The 16701-nt window shown below is 37.7% G+C and overlaps 5 protein-coding genes across 6 annotated transcripts; 2 read left to right on the forward strand and 3 right to left on the reverse strand.

Moving 5' to 3' along the window:
* The first annotated feature begins 3439 nt into the window (after nucleotides 1–3439).
* On the forward strand, nucleotides 3440–5171 carry LOC104722021 (thioredoxin-like fold domain-containing protein MRL7, chloroplastic). The gene is made up of 4 exons (XM_010440123.3): nucleotides 3440–4257; nucleotides 4511–4595; nucleotides 4745–4856; nucleotides 4942–5171. The coding sequence occupies exons 1-4, from the start codon at nucleotides 3530–3532 to the stop codon at nucleotides 5043–5045; spliced, it is 1029 nt and encodes a 342-aa protein (XP_010438425.2). The 5' UTR covers nucleotides 3440–3529; the 3' UTR covers nucleotides 5046–5171.
* A 70-nt stretch (nucleotides 5172–5241) lies between these two features.
* LOC104722022 (magnesium transporter MRS2-6, mitochondrial-like) lies at nucleotides 5242–7001 on the reverse strand. Its single transcript, XM_010440124.3, has 4 exons — nucleotides 6578–7001; nucleotides 6079–6488; nucleotides 5736–5990; nucleotides 5242–5663 (listed from the first exon to the last, which is right to left on the reverse strand). Exons 1-4 carry the CDS (start codon nucleotides 6846–6848, stop codon nucleotides 5385–5387), a joined length of 1215 nt encoding a protein of 404 aa, XP_010438426.2. The 5' UTR covers nucleotides 6849–7001; the 3' UTR covers nucleotides 5242–5384.
* A 709-nt stretch (nucleotides 7002–7710) lies between these two features.
* On the reverse strand, nucleotides 7711–10676 carry LOC104722023 (long-chain-alcohol oxidase FAO4B). The gene is made up of 4 exons (XM_010440125.3): nucleotides 10181–10676; nucleotides 9783–10058; nucleotides 8273–9696; nucleotides 7711–8197 (listed from the first exon to the last, which is right to left on the reverse strand). Exons 1-4 carry the CDS (start codon nucleotides 10376–10378, stop codon nucleotides 7858–7860), a joined length of 2238 nt encoding a protein of 745 aa, XP_010438427.2. The 5' UTR covers nucleotides 10379–10676; the 3' UTR covers nucleotides 7711–7857.
* A 2707-nt stretch (nucleotides 10677–13383) lies between these two features.
* LOC104722024 (uncharacterized) lies at nucleotides 13384–14915 on the forward strand. Its single transcript, XM_010440126.3, has one exon. It carries the CDS (start codon nucleotides 13384–13386, stop codon nucleotides 14767–14769), a length of 1386 nt encoding a protein of 461 aa, XP_010438428.1. The 3' UTR covers nucleotides 14770–14915.
* LOC104722025 (CRIB domain-containing protein RIC7-like) lies at nucleotides 14804–16455 on the reverse strand. 2 transcript variants are annotated; one of them, XM_087471617.1, is made up of 3 exons: nucleotides 15799–16455; nucleotides 15486–15592; nucleotides 14804–15393 (listed from the first exon to the last, which is right to left on the reverse strand). In XM_087471617.1, the coding sequence occupies exons 1-3, from the start codon at nucleotides 15857–15859 to the stop codon at nucleotides 14947–14949; spliced, it is 615 nt and encodes a 204-aa protein (XP_087327743.1). In that variant the 5' UTR covers nucleotides 15860–16455; the 3' UTR covers nucleotides 14804–14946. The 2 variants fall into 2 exon arrangements, with proteins under 2 accessions (XP_087327743.1, XP_010438429.1); XM_010440127.3 differs by having other exon boundaries at nucleotides 15486–15598; nucleotides 15799–16450.
* Between the last annotated feature and the right edge of the window lie 246 nt (nucleotides 16456–16701).

Raw genomic sequence — 16701 nt, forward strand, 5'->3', positions numbered from 1 at the left:
GTGAGAAACAACTCACGCCAGGCATCATAATTATGATCATCGAGATCAAGGATGAGAGGTATGTGAGATTTGATGTTTGTAACACCAAGGCTCGCTCAAAAGTTGCCAGAGGAGCAGCCATTTTGAAACAAAAAAGAAAAGAAAGAGAGAGACGAGAAGAGAAGAGAGGAAGAAGTAGAAGAGGAAGCGGAGAAAAAATATCAAGAGCGATCTAGCTCTGATACCATGAAAGTTGTGAAATCCCCCTTGCTCTGTTCATTGATTTACATGGCCTAAGAGGTTACAGAAATGTGCCTATAATCTAGAATATATTAAACAGAATATATACAATAATATGTAAGTAGTTGTGACAGAATATTCTTATATTCTATCAATACTGAGTTGCCAGATTCTCATTAGGGCTAAGAAGCTGCTCTACAGCTTCTTGTTTTTAGAGATGAACTGGTGCTCTTCTTTTACTCTTGAAGTTGTTCTGTGGCATCTCATATCTCTGTTGTTGTGTTTCGTTTTTACCACTTACCATTGTGGTATTCATTACATGATCATCTCTTATTTTGTTGTTGCAGACACCAATGATTGGTTTTGTTTTTAGTGACCACGTGTAAGTCTTTGATTTGTGAATTCCGTATGATCAACAATTTGTTATCTGTTCTAACTTCTTACTATATAAATTTATTTCTTCTGTGTTCCTAAACATCTATACCATCTGCAAACGTAATAATATAGACCGCACACTGATGCAGTGCAAGCCCTGGTGGGTATATGAGTATATCTAATATGTGATCAAATATATACTGTAAAGATATAAAGCATATATGGATGATGTGATCACATACATAAAAAGAAAAATGCCAAAAATATACCAAATCCTTTACTTATTGCCCAAAAAAAAAAAAAGTTCATTTTTGAAGTTTTAATTACGGTTTTCATTTCGTTTTGCTTAACCGTTTTTTATTTAAATCTGTTATACATTTCCCAATACTTGGTTTAGTTCATCAAGTTCAAAACGGCGTGTTTGCGTCTTCACCAACTTTGCCCAATCCCAAAACTGCAAGGGTATTTCCCACAACATGCTTGTTCCTCTCCAACTCTCCTGCATTGCATTAGTTAATTACAGGCATTAATTAAAAAGACATGATGGCATAATCCATGAGAAGAGAGTTCCATTAGTCCACAATCACACTACCACACACAAGCTAAGAAGAATCAGAACCAGACTTTTTTTGGAACTGTAAATTTTTATTAGTTTTACTTAAGATTTTGTAGATTTATTATAAAAGTTTTAAACACTATATATATATATATTTATGTTTATTATATATAAATTTTATAGCATACATTGTACTCTAGTGACTAATAACAACACTAATACAAATTACCAAAATACATATTATGATCAACCTAATTTCTATATTTTTAAAATTATTTTTGTTATTGTTCTTTGATAATTTGATTTTTTTTTGGAACTGTAAATTTCTCTTAGTTTTACTTAGAATTTTGTAGATTTATTACAAATGTATCAATTGTCGTTTTAAAAATAAATCAAGTCAAGCATTTTGAGTCAGTTTTTTTATTTTGAACGGTAATTCACCGAAGTGGAAATAGTAGTAAAAGAGGTGAAAATTTGGTTTAACGATAGATAATATAGATATTAGCAATTTATTATATAACTTACACATATCACAATAATCAATGCATCTAATTGTCTTTCTTTCTATTCCAAGTCTTTATTAATTTTGTGAATTGTTGTTATGTGTTTTTACATTAGATGCTACATTGATTAAAAAAAATGGGCAGTTTATTAAGTTATGACTTTTCTACAAAGAGTTAACCCAAAGACGAGATTGTTTTTCTGCAGTTTAAACTCAACAATGGGCAGATCCTCCACTTTCGATTTCTTATGCTCAGACAAGGGATACAACCCTGTCAGTGCAAAGAAGAAGAACGATGTCCACTCACCGTGGCTGAAAGCATCCGAAGAAGAAGGTATGATGGTCTTGGCTTTAGCCAAGATCTGATCTAGGGCCTCCATTCCTATCAACCTAATCTCCTCGACCTCTTTTTCAGTGAGTTCATCTCCATTCATTACCTTGCTCGTCAAGTCAGAACCTTCTTTCACCTCATTTTCCTTCACCTCTTCACACTCCTTCACCTCTGTAACTTCACCACAAGAGGATCCAGACCCTTCCTTTGATGTAAACACCAAATTCATTCTTTTTTTTGACAAAACCAGAGAGTCAAAAGCTTTAGGTTTCAAGTAAACCTTTTGGGAAGGATTAAGAACTGATTTTGGACCTTTTGATGCCATGAACAGGTTTTGAGAAAGACAAAGAAGAGGCTTTGATGGAAGGAAAACGGAAGATAACATTTTGTGTTTTTTGTTGTTGTTTTGGAGAAAAGTGAATATGAGATGAATGATGAAGTTGATAAAAGAAGATGAAGTTGAGAGAAAAAGATAAATGTATCAATTGTAGTTTAAAAAATGAATCAAGTCAAAGCATTTTGAGTCAACTTTTCTATTTTGAATTGTAATTCACCGAAGTGGAAATGGTAGTAAAAGAGGTGAAAAATTGGTTTAACGATAAATGATAGATATTGGAAACTTATTATTGCTTTTAATTGTATTTCTTTCTTTTTTCTCACGTCATTATTAACATTGTGGATTGTTTTTTTGTTTTTACATTGGATGCTACATTGATACATGATACATCATCATACTTAGATTAAATTTGTTTATATTTTGTGTTTTGTTAACAACATACATTGTACCCTAGTGACTCAATAACAACACTAATACAAATTACTAAACTAAATATTATGATCAACCTAATTTCTATATTTTTAAAATTATTTTTGTTATTGTTCTTTGATAATTTGATATTTTGTTTTTGGAACTGTAAATTTTTATTAGTTTTACTTAAAATTTTGTAGATTTATTATAAAAGTTTTAAACACTAATATAATACATATATATATATATATATATTTATGTTTATTATTTATATATTTGATAACATACATTGTACTCTAGTGACTAATAACAACACTAATACAAATGACTAAACTACATAGTATGATCAACCTACATAGTATTGTTCTTTGAAAATTTGATTTTTTTTTTTTTTTTTTGGAACTATAAATTAGTTGACATTGTGTGTTTTTTGTTGTTGTTATGGAGAGAAGTGAAGATGAAGTTGATCAAATATATATTGTAAAGATATATAAACAATATATGGGTGATGTGATGTGATCACATAAGTAAAGGAAAAAATGCCCTAAAAATATACCAAATCCTTTACTTATTTGCCAAAAAAAAAGTTTATTATTGAAGTCTTAAATTACGGTTTTCATTTCGGTTTGCTTAAGCGTTCTTGATTTAAATCTGTTAAATTTCCCAATACTTGGTTTAATTCATAACGTTCAGAACGGCGTCGTTTGTGGCGTCTCCCTTATTAGACCATTTTTAAAAAAAGAACCCAGTTTTTATCAAAACACTCTCTTCCTTTGAATTTTGGGGGAAAAGAGAGAAATGAGTTTCCTCACTGTGGCTTGCTCCGCGCCAAGAGGTTTTGTGCATCTCACTGGCTTGAATTCGAGCTCCTCCTATGTTAATCGCATTCCACTATCGGTTTTTCCGGCGAGTATATCATCACGGAGCGTGAAACCTCCGGTATGCCTCGCCGCTGTGTCGTCTGATTCCGTACCCGACCCTGAATCCAAAAATCAAACTCGGTCACGTCGTCTAAAGAAGGAAATTGTCAGGCCAAGTGCTGAAGACGGTAAGAACGATAAGTTTCCGACAAAGGTCCCGCGTAAATCAAAACGCGGGCGGCGGAGCGAAGCCGACGCCGTGGAAGATTTCGTGAGAAACTCACTCGAGCGGACCTTCTCAACGATACGTGAGCAGAACCCGGAAGTCTTCGAGAACAAGGAGAAGGCTAATTTCATCAAAGACAGAGGCGTTGATGTAGACGACGACGAAGAGGATGATGAAGAAGAAGAAGAAAAAGAAGAGATGGTGGTGGAAGAGGAAGATCCAGATTGGCCGGTAGACACAGACGTTGGATGGGGAATCAAAGCTTCGGAGTACTTCGATACACATCCAATCAAAAACGTGGTTGGAGAAGATGGGACTGAGATTGATTGGGAAGGTGAGATTGATGATAGCTGGGTCAAGGAGATCAATTGTTTGGAGTGGGAAAGCTTTGCGTTTCATCCTAGCCCACTCGTTGTTCTCGTCTTCGAACGATACAAAAGGTAAATATAAGCTTTGTTTTTTCATTCACGAATTTTCACAAACACTTGGTGTGCATAGAGGAAAGGTTTGAAAACTATGAAAGTTTTGTCTTTTTACTTTATAACATGTTCCAGACTGTTATTATACGTTGATAGAGCCATTTTTGAGTTAGATTCCTTGTTTATGGAGACCAAAACATACTTTGAAGTCTCAGAGTGACCATAATGTACTACCATTTGGAATAACCATTTGAATTGATGGGTGTGTTTATAGGGCTAGTGATAACTGGAAGACATTGAAGGAGCTTGAGAAAGCGATTAAAGTTTATTGGGATGCCAAAGATCGTTTACCACCACGGGTATGTTTGAAGAAGCCTTCTCTAGTTTGATGTTTATCTTTAACACTTGTGCATATTACTCTCTGTGTCCAATGAACTGTGGTCTCATTGTCTTTTTTTTTGAGGTAGCTGCTCTCTGTTAACAAGAATCCACATGTTTGATGGAACAGGCAGTTAAGATTGACCTGAACATTGAGACAGATTTGGCATATGCTCTTAAAGCTAAGGAATGCCCACAGATTCTCTTCTTACGCGGAAACCGGATCCTGTACAGAGAGAAAGGTGATTTGATATGTTGGTAACGCTGTTTTCATTTTTGAGATATGTATGAGCAATGATTTATCAAACCGTGTTGAACTTGATGCAGACTTTCGCACGGCGGATGAATTGGTCCAGATGATTGCACTTTTCTACTACAAAGCAAAGAGACCTTCGTGGGTCGACAAGGCTAAGGTAACCCCGTTCTGTTAGTTTGCAACGGGAACAGAGAGTACTAGTTTTACTCAAAGGGTCAGTCTAGGAGAGGAGATACAAAAAACTTCAAACATATAGATTGTAACATTTTTGTATGTTCTAATGCAATATAAATTTTGTCAATCTTTCTGTTCGTAGTATTTACCTAAAACGTTGATTCGTAAGCTCTAGTGCATATATCAAAACAGGGAAGTTGTTTAAGAGTAATCTATTAATTCAATAATCCATAACATAAAGATAAAGAACCATTAAAACCATAAGAAAAAGCATATTAAACCAGAAGAAAACAAAAATAACACGAAAGAGGATTAGAAAATGGACGTTGTGTATAGAGTCTTAACAGTCGAGCAGCTTCTTCCACTTGGTGTAACCAATGATGGCCATGAAAAGCACAATGCAAAGCGAAGCAACACCCCACACGAAGTAACCAAAGACGTTAGGTGTGTCATACAATGGAATCGGTATGTTCATACCGAACACGTTGACCACCAATGTCCCTACAGTTATTGCAAAATTGGCTATATTCACTATCAGCAATAGGTTGATCAGTCCGTTTCGGTTACTATTCTGAAGTATTTTCACGTAGTCTTCCGTGTCGTCAATGTGCTCCTTCATCTGCCAATTTTGTTTTGTTAACAAATATCCAAAATAACCAAGACCGTTCATAGAGGTACATTTACTACTTACCATAAGAACTTTGTTCCGCATTGCGTCCAGTTGTATGAAGTATGCCTCCAGCAACATCTCCACATCATCAGCCTCATCTTCATCCGTTACCATGCCAGAGCTTTTGTTTGATGTGAGGCGTTGAAGATTCGATGGGGCGACAATGCTATTTGATGCTGCCTCTGCTTGCTGCAGGTTCTGGATCCACTTCCTTGTTAAGCATAAGTCTGCCATGTCATCCTTGTCATCTAAGTATTGTTCGATTTCATCTCTCACCTAGACAATGTACAACAGCTTTATGTTTCCGTCCATCACACTCACACAACATTAGAGTATCATGGGAAAGAGGTTGTAACCATATTACCTTTTGTACACGGGCTAGCAAGTGGGTGAGATTACTTTTTAAACTTCGTAGGGATTGAAGATCCTCGATTCTAACCTTCTTGGTTAGTTGATCAAGAATAGACCAAGCTTGTGTCTCAAGAGCTATCACATTGCTGTCGATAAATGAGCAGACGACCTCGAGTGCAATCTCTAAGACCTGAACTTCAAAAGGAAGCTCACTCTCCAAGCGCCCTTCATCTTCTCGATCATCAAGAGAAGATTGTACGGTTGCAGAAGCTTGCTCTGGACCGTTCCTCTGAGGAAAGTGTTGCTTGAGTCGGTTACTGAGTGTAAGAACTTCAGGACGGAGAGGATCCAGCAACAGAACTTCATCTGCGGTAACTATTCCCTTTATGACCTCTAGATTGAGGATTATAGCTTTCTCTCTCGCTGGCAGAGCAGAACATGGATTTGTTATTGTCTGTTTAGAAAAGTAGTGAGAAAAAGAAAACAAAACAAACAAGCTTCAGAACGTGTACCGAGAATTTTAGTAGAGTGAGAGAAAGCAGTTCTTAAATCCTTAGGCGACACGGAAGCACGTTTGATGATGGTGAACTTGTCACATCCCACCACTTGAGAGGCTCCAGTCCGATCAAACCTCATCCACAGATAAGCTTCTCCCCTTTTCTTCTTCCATTTCCCCGTCCCTCCCACGCTTGATTCAATAGGCGGAGGAGGCGGTAGAGATAAAAGCGTTTTAGGCATCTTCACCGCCGCACCCTTCTTCCGGTGGCGGTTGCTCGACCCCATCGACTTCTCCGCCGCAAGTCAGAGATCTGGCTGACTAGCTCTGCCACTTCTTCTCGGCTTTCTCCTTTTCCGATGTATCGGAACCGGAGTAGGGTTTGTATACTGTCTGCCGTTTCGGTTTCGGCCATGCGTGTGTTGCACATCTAGGGTTAGGAGTGTTAATTGATGTTACCCTTTATATAGAGTTTTTTATGATGAGATGACCTAAAAAGTTATAGACTTAAAAATTAAATTTTAAAAAGATTTTTCTGAGATTTTCTTAAGAATTTGTCAAAGAGTTTTGCATATGGTCATAGCTTTAATTAAAAGATAATTACAAACTCTTGTAGAATTATTCTTCAAGATTTCGCATAAATTTCTCCAACCACAAAACATCTAACACCACCATTGATATATAAAATAAAATTGTTCTAAGGATAATCTAGTAATTCAAAGAAAAACCAATGTAACATTAAGAAATAGCATATTACATCAAAGGGCAAAAAAAATTAACACCACGACGGATAACGCTCGTAATTCTCTTTAAGATATTTGCGAATCTTTCCACACCAGCACGCCATAAGGGCCGTCAGGATGACGAAGAGGACGACGAAGCTGGCTAAGACATACGCACCAACGCTACTCATATTGTTTCTTCACAACTCAAACGATTTTTTTCTCTGTTTATATTTTGCTTCTTTGATAAGACTATAGGGATCGGATTATATTTATAGACAGGCGTTTGTATGTTAATAAGGAAATTCATATATATTTTACATTTTCATAAAAGTCACGAAATCTTCCGTAAATATTAACTTTACATTTTTTCGACAAATTTTTACATTCTTTTAGTTTTCCATATTTTGTGTCACTAATAAGGAAATAAAGTGAAAAGTATATTTTAATGATAAAATTACAAACAAGGGTTTTTTTAATTTTTGCTTATTCTCTCGGACACAAATACAAAATCCACAAGTAAGCACCATTGATCAACTCAACTAAAGACTCTGTTCTTCCTTTCTATTGTTCTCTATACTTTGCTTTGCTTTGCAAGCGAGTTAACTATTCTTGTGGAGATGCAGTAAGCAGTAGACTGAATGGTGATCATTGGGTTTACCCCAACAGCTGAGGGCAATACACTTCCATCACAAACAAACAGTCCCTCTGCTTCCCAGCTTTCACCGTTCTCATCCAACGCACCTTCCTCCTCGGTTGCTCCCATCCTGCAACTACTCATCTGGTGGGCTGAGAAGTATGACGTCCAATACTCCCCTTTTGTGCTTACCCCACCAACCGCATCAACTTCGTCTAGAAACTCTTCCATGGCTTCTCTAGTAGTTCCCTCACACTTTATCCTCTGTCCATCACTCCTGTTGAATCCAATGGGGAAATTATATTACTTGAAAAAAAGTTATAAGTTTAAGTTGTACTAAACTATAGCATACCTATATGTTCCGACTTCAACTGCACCTGCTGCAATCAAAACACGCAAAGCTAGTCTTAGCCCAGCCCTCAGATTCTCCCTATCTTTCGTGGTCGTCCTGTACGTAACCTCGTTTTCTTTCATAACCTCACCTGAGCCGATGTCCCGAACCAGAGCAAACAAATGAGCTGTTCGTCCGTACTTCATCATCCGCTCTTTAAGGTCTGCTCCTGAAACCCACGGGCTCAACCCCGCATATGAAGCTGGTCCTATCAGTGGATTCTCCAGTATTGCTTTGCACCCTGATTCAGCATCATTCATATTATGAAGGGACGTGATGATCCCTCCCTCGTACATTTTCCCAGAGAACTCAGAATCTTTCTCCGGGAAGTATCCCCATGTCATCAAAACCGGGTGCAGCCTTAGGTTCCTCCCAATGTTCTGGTTCTTTAGCCCACTTGATAGCATCAAAGGTGGTGTCAACAACGAACCAGCAGATGAAACTGTTACTCGAGCTTCGATTATGAACTTCTTACCAATCTTTCCTCCAACAGAGCTCGCAATGACTCCCACACATCGTTTCTGTCTCTCCTTGCTACTACTAGTGTTGTCTACTAATATAAATCTCTCAGCTTTGATCCCTGTCAGGATCACTGCACCATTCTCTACAGCATCAACCAGCCAAGTTCGGTCTGTCCCATTCTTGTGTCCTGCTCTACATCCATACCCGCACAAGCCACAGTAATGATCCTCACGTGAGTTCCTTGGAACTGACTCTACCTTCAAACCGAGTCTCTCGCACCCTTTACGCAGAACCTGGTTCTGAAACCCGTCTTTGACACACTTCTCCGTGACACCAATCCTTGTCTTAACTTCATCCATTGCAGTCTTGTACTCTTGGCTACCAAAGAACTTGATCTTACTCCCTTCCGACCATTCCTGCAAAACATGATCCGGGGTCCTTATCGATGCGGACCAATTAATCGCTGTACCTCCTCCAACAGCTGAACCAGCCAAGACCATAAACTTCCCATCAACAGTCGTCAAAAAACCTCCTTTCTCATATAACTCAAGCATAGAAGGACCTTCAAGACCCGAGTAATCCTGAGCTGTAAAGTAGTTTCCTTTCTCTAGAACCAAGACTTTTAACCCGGCTTTAGCAAGGTTTGCAGCTGCAACACCTCCTCCACTTCCCGAACCTACTACAATTACATCACATCTGATCCTGTGCACATTCTCATCATCGTCTCTAGCGGCATGAACACCTTTTTCAATTAGAGTTTGTGTGATGGTAATGTCACTCTCATGCAACGTCTCAACGATCCCTGATTCGAGAGGTCGTCGCTTCTCATCTGCTTCAATCTTCTTGTTGCTACTTGAAGAATCTTTAGTGTCTAAGCAAAACCCTATGGCTTCCAGTGCGGGATTCTTCAGATTCTCATCCGTCTATGAACATAGAAACAAAGTCATTATCCTAAGTTTGCTCACATAAACTTGAATATTCTTGTGTGTGTGTTTTTGTGTTTGCTTACGTGTGAGAAGAAGTAGAAGAGGGTGTAGAATTTAGCAAGGAAGAAAGTGATACGAAAGGGAAGAAGGTAACCACTCTGTCTCGACCATTTCTTCAAGATCTCTTCTCTTCTATCCAATGGAAGCTCAGAGAATTTAAGGACAAAAGGCCAACTCTTGTCAAGGCAGAGAGAACCACAAAGCAATAAAGTTCCAAATCTGAATGACAAAATCATCAGTATGATTCTCAAAACCTTGACTGCTTCTGATCGTCCGTTTTTCACTATCATCTCAGCCACCTAGCGAAAAAAAAAAATCCAAATATGACAACAACAACAAGACCAACCCAAGTATCTACTAGTCAAAGCCAAGATCTTGATTCACTAGAAACAGGGGATAGATAAAAGAGAGAGAAGAGAACCTCGTCAGTGAATGGTGGTTGAGTAGAGGAGACGACGTTGAAGGAATCAAAAGATTGTTTCCCAGACGGAGGGAGGAGAGTTTGACAGATGACGGCGAGAGAATGAATCTGAGACGGTGAGAAGCCATGGTTATAGCCTTCTCTCTTCTTGGATCTCAACAGACGATGTCCTCTGTTTCTTCTTCCATCTTCTTCCATGTTATTTGTCTATACTGTTACCAACTTTTGTTGCGGGAATTTTTGAGTTAATGATTTGATTAGGATTTTATGGAGAAATTTGTGAGAGGAGAGCTTATTGAAGAAAAATCAGACAAGTCTTATCGGAAGTCTTCCTATGTTATCTCCTTTGTGGGTTCCAGTTCTTTTTTTTTTTATGATGGAAACGAGTTTTTATGATATACGTTTTGTAGTAGGTAGGTTAGACTTAGATCTTTGTCTTCGAGTAAGAATGTGACATCTTTCTTTAAGTTTTTTTTTCACAACCTCTCTCGAATGTGCTTTGTTTCTCTTTCTGTGCTTTTTTTTTTAGCATTATTTGTCGTTTGTCCCAAATATTAAAAGACTTATTTTCGAATGTATTTCTTTTTTTTTTACATGAAATATTTAGTTTCTTCTCATTCAATTATTCTTATTCAGCACAGGATATAAATGTTTTGGTACGCCCGAGAAAACTCTATTATTCCCAAAGAAACTCTTGTGACAGTGTTTATTGTTCTGAATATAGTATACTAGTAATAAACACCGCATAGCGACAAGCTTTCCTAGTTTCCTAAAATTTTTGTTTTCTGTGATTGCTTAAACTTTTTAATCAGGTCCATCGAGTTACTTTGTTATGTGTCGTTTTACATCATATTTGATCACCCACAATAAATAATGAATCTGAATCACTTCATAACCGTTAAATTATCTTAATTAGTAAAAATAAAAATAAGAGTATAATGCATTTATTTTGACTTTATCAGTTTTTTATGAGATCATGCTCCATGTCCAAATAATTATCCCACTAGACTTTAATGAACACTATCAAAAATTAAACCACTTAGAAAAATAATTAGCCGTCCACCGGTCAAACGTGGGGTAAGCAAGGATGACCACGCAAAGCACGATCGCCACAATCCACAGAGGGTGACCATCGAGCAACAACGTCGCTGCAAGTAGAACAAGCGTACCTATGGTCAGCAGTCGCTTCAATCTCATCAGTTCGTTACGTTGATTGACATAGTATTCAGTGTCGTGAATGTGCTCCCCCACCTTCCAAAACATTATATAAAGCTAGGGTTACAAAACCAAATTATCCACTAATTGTTTTTTCACTTCCAACCATGGATCGGAATAAGAGTTTAGTGAACAAGACAATATACAGAACTTGATTTGTTATTGCTTGGTTAAAACTAACAATCAAGAGAACCAAAACTCTGTTTTAAATTGAGGAAACAAAGACCTTATGCATATATATGAAGAACTCACACATAAAAAAACTCTATTTTAAATTAATGACGAAATTTATGTTTTGCAGTCAACCTAAAAGCTAACTCACAGCAAGAAAATCAAATGACTCACTGAGACCTAAACGGTCCACTTAATTGAGAAACTGGCATCTAATAATCGAGTAAAACAAAAAGAGAAGAATTGTTCGAAATCAAACCTCATCATAATCCTCCTCATCATCAGAAAGTAAGGGTAGATGAAGCGTCTCTGTATCTGCAGCCATAACAACAAACTCAGGGAATCGCACGAGTAAAGCGTCTACGTAACTGAAAAGCAAGATTAGGAAATCTCAAACCCTAAATTATATATAAATAGAGACGATCACATAATTTACAAAATAAATAGGGTTTTTCCAATCCACTACATAGTTGCAACCGACATTTTATTTTATTTTTATATACATGTGTCATGTAGACTATGCATGATGTAGTATTTTAAAAAGCTTGGAATGGATAGAAGAAGAAGTCGTGTATAGAACGTTGCATAAAGTATCGGAAATATAAGAAAAATCAATAAACTGGTTTCAATACTTATAGGAAAACAACGAGGACCAAGAACAACTGCAAAAGGAGGCATTGTACATTTTTGTCGTACAAAAGAATTTAAACAGTGACAGCTATTAGAAAAAAAAAACTTTAGATAAGTAAGTAAAAATAAAATAAAAAAGGAAGGTAATAAATGAAGGAAGGGGGTCTGAATTCTGAAACACTGGGCACAGTGTGGGGACAAATGGAGGGCAGGAACCGGAAATAGAAAAGGCATGCGTGAGACCCCAGACTGTGCCGTTTCCGGTAAGAGAGAGTGAGACATGTGTCAACACCATATTGGAAGACTCCTTAAACCCGTCGCTTTCGTACGAACATAAACACTGTTTCCCTTCGGCGGCTACAGCGCGTCTTTGTCGTCTCTCTCTCTCCGCCGTTTGCCCCCCCTCTCCTCTCCTCTCTTCTGTCTCTGTTACTTTGCATCCAGCTTTTTGTTTTATTTCCTTTTTTTTCTTTTGTCTTTTATTTTCTTTCTTCCTTATTTATTTATTTATTATTATCCCTTGTGTAAATGTATGTGATTTATTGTTCAGTTTCTTCCCAATATTATTTTAAAGTTTGGAAATTGGTAAGGAAAAAAAAGTGGAAATGGTAATTAGATAGTTTTATAGTACTAAAATAAAAGGTATTTTTGAAGTTTGACGATCAAGTTAAGAAAAAGAGAGATTATAGAAAGGGTGGTTTTGGTCAATGTGCCACAAAAATCGAAATGGTGTCGTCTTCTCTCTCTCACTGCAAATTTCGTCCCGGTTTGGTATGGTCCCAACATGCTTTTTTACCCACGGAACGTGAACCTTTGTACCGTTTCCTCTTTGTTTACTATCTTACCCCTCCCATCTTTTTTTTTTAACCACGAATCTTTTACTCTTCTTTTTGATGAAACAAGTTGTAATGTGAATGTGAATGTGAATTGTTAATACAAAGTACATAGATTGGTAAAATGTTGGTGTTTTTAATGTAGCAAATAAAAACAAAAATTGTGGTTTCTTTTAGAAACAAACATAAGCTTCATTAAGTATCATTTGGTTTTGGAACTATAGGGCTAGTTATGTAATTATACAGAAAGAGACATTACGAAGGATGAACCCATAAAAAGGTACGTATCGCTCGTTAGCAACAAACCCAAAAAAACAAACAAAGCTGCAAGCTTTTTGCTTTCTCTGTGCTTTCATGGCGTCTTCACGTCCCAACCTCTCTCTTCTTCTCCTCCTCCTCCTCTTTCTCTTTACCGCTACAGCCATCACCACTAGCCAGCAAAACGAAGACGACGACGACAGCAGCTCTTCACCTCAACTCGCTCTAGACCCGTCGGAGCAAGAAGCGGTCTATCGAGTTCTTGACTCAGTCAACTCAGCCATCTCATGGCGAACCATCTTCCCCGACGACCTCTGCGCTTCACCACCAGACGGCGTCGTTTGCGATTACCTCTACGCTTCTCAAAACGGCGTCGCGACGTCCGTCCACGTCACCGAGCTCCACTTGGGCTTCGTCTCTGACTACACGCAAAACCCTCCTTGCTCTTCCAACTCCACACTGGATCCTCTCCTCTTCACTTCTTTCAAACACCTTCGAAAGCTCTTCGTCTACAAATGCTTCACCGTAGCTCGCGTCTCGTTGCCGGATCCAATCCCGGAAGGTTTCGGCTCTGTTCTCGAAGAGTTAGTGTTCATCGAAAACCCATCTCTCGTCGGCGAGATCGGAGCCATGATCGGTAATTTCACAAAGCTGAGAAGATTAGTTCTCACCGGAAACGGGTTTCACGGCTCACTCCCGGGTCGGATCGGCGATTTGGTCAGTCTAGAAGAGGTTACACTCTCCAGAAACCGCTTAAGCGGTGGGGTTCCGACGAACGCCACGTCACGTCTTAAGAATCTTAAAGTTCTAGACTTTAGCCATAACTTTCTCAACGGAAACGCCCCTGATTCCATCGGAGACTTGACGGAACTTCTCAAGCTAGATCTCAGCTTCAACGAGTTCACCGGAGAGATCCCTTCCGGCGTCGGGAAACTAAAAAAGCTAATCTTTTTGGACCTGAGTTATAACCGTTTTGGAAACTTCGGCGTTCCTCTGTTTCTAGCGGAGATGCCCAGATTGAGAGAGATTCATCTTAGTGGGAACAAGCTCGGTGGGGCTATACCGGAGATTTGGAAGAATCTGAAAGGTTTATCTGGAATCGGGTTCTCGAGGATGGGTCTTCAAGGAAACATACCAGCTTCAATGGCGTCGAGTCTTAAAAATCTCTGCTTTATAGCTCTCGACAACAACAATCTCGACGGAGAGATCCCTGAGGAGTTCGGACGTTTGGGGTTTGTCCGAGAAATCAACCTTGAGAACAACAACCTCATCGGAAAAGCTCCGTTCGCCGATGGTTTCAGAGACAGAGTCGGGAGAAAACTCAAATTGAGCGGGAACCCAAGTCTACACTACGGCAAAAGCTCCGATCCTCCTGTCCCTGGACCAGCTCTCTCTTCATCGGCGGCAACAAGGGTTTTAGTTTTACCGTTGGTTAGCTTCCCGGTGGCTTTATTGGCTCTTTACATTTCAATGAAACAGTAAAAAAACACAGAGAGGAAGAAGAACAAAGAACAGATTAGGGAAAAAAGTTTTCATTTTTGGTTTGTAATTATTAGTTTTCTGGTAATGAATTTACTTTGGAATTAATTATCTTCAACATTTCTTTACTATTACAAAACTTACAAAAAGTCTCTGTTTTTTTTTTGTTTGTTTAATTAATCAAAACCCATTTCTGTCATCTTCGAATTGAGGCATAGATCTAACGGAACCAGTATCAGACATATAATCCGACATTTTATCAGTTTCAGATCTTCGAGATGATCTCGATGACCCTCCTCCATTACCACCTTCTTTAGGTTTCTTCCTCTTTGACTTCTTTGGGATCTCAGGTAATCCAGCACTGTGTTGTGACCAAGAAGTATCTTCGTCTTTATTTCTCCTAGACGATGATGATGATGTGCCTTTGTTTGAAGTCCGACGTTTGGTCTTATCTGATCTCTCTTTCGTAGGAGAACCTTTCTCTGACGATGATTTTCTCGTGGATTTTGGTAGTTTTGGTAAATCTCTGGACCGACCACCGTATTCTGATTGACATTTCACTGAGGAATCGTCTTCTCCTAATCCTTGACTTGATTCCATTCCCGGTGAACTCTTGAAATCGTTCATCTTCCAAAGATTTTTTTATAACAAATAACGTTACAAATTTTAAAGATATGTTTTCTAATGAAAGATAGGGGGTACGTAGAATAGAGTAGTACCCAGCTAGGTGCAGTGGCATTATCCGATGGTCCATCCCAACCAATGTGGGCAACATGCTTTACGTCAGTTGGATTTCCAATTTGCATCTCTTGTTCCTTTTCACCTTCTATTGCTTAATTTCAGAAAATTTAACATTAATCAAAACCTTTTCATCTTCATTCATTTACAAAGAATACAATTACATTAGTTCCATCAAAATGTAGTAATTTATTGAATGTCAAACATGCTATGCTTAATTGTGTTTGTCTCATAGTTTCCCAAATTGAAGAAAGTATTGAAACAAAAAGGAATGAGAGAAGAAAAGAAACTCACCAAATACTTGAGATATATACCGGAGCCCTTTCAATAGGCTTTTCATCTTGGTACTTGACATTAACTGTGAGTTGCATAGGATCTCTTCTCTTTGTGGGAAACAAATCTCTATCCTATGTTAGTTTTTCTTTGATTTTTTACAAAACGAATGAGGAAGAGCGGTAACGCTATGTTCATGCAATAAAATATCCAAAATCCTTAGATTATAAAACGAGTAAAAAAAAAAACTACAAAAATGATCTTTATATATTTACAAAGATTTGTGTGACGATAAAACTCCTAACAATTGAAGGGATGATGAAATGGAAATGAGAATCTAATGGTTAGCTCAAGAATCCATAGTTTTCTTTAGAAAATAACAAATGATCATCTTGAAAGTTTCATGATCATGCATGTTTTTGAAGGAATTCTTGTATCCGAATTTTTTTTTGATGAACATGAAATTAAAAGAAGAATATATAGAAAAAGAATCCAAACGAGAAGAAACTATTGCAACTTCATCTAAAAAGATCTACAAATTTCCTGATAACACCTAAAAGGGTTCACCAAGATAAAGATTTGAAAACAAGGGAAATGTTTCTTGAAAGAGGTGTGAATAGAGAGCAAAATGGCTATTGAGAAATGAGGGGGAAAAACAAAGATTGTTTAGATTGTTTTCGTTAACTCAATGGTTTAGATTTTTTTAAAAAGGAAGGGAGGAGATTGATTTTGTTAATTAGTTTGTACTATTTTTTTTTGTTCTACATACCTATTTTTGGAATATGACATTTTTCTAATGATTTAACCATTAACGTATTATGTTTTTTTTTGTGTCGCTTTTCTTTTATGTTTGTTATGGCTATGTTTTTTGCATTTGCTAATTTATATTTTGTCGTATTAAGGAAACTTACGAATCTTGTAAAC

This window comes from Camelina sativa, chromosome 11, assembly GCF_030686135.1.
Source record: "Camelina sativa cultivar CO46 ecotype springtype chromosome 11, ASM3068613v1".
NCBI classification, from domain to species: domain Eukaryota; kingdom Viridiplantae; phylum Streptophyta; class Magnoliopsida; order Brassicales; family Brassicaceae; genus Camelina; species Camelina sativa.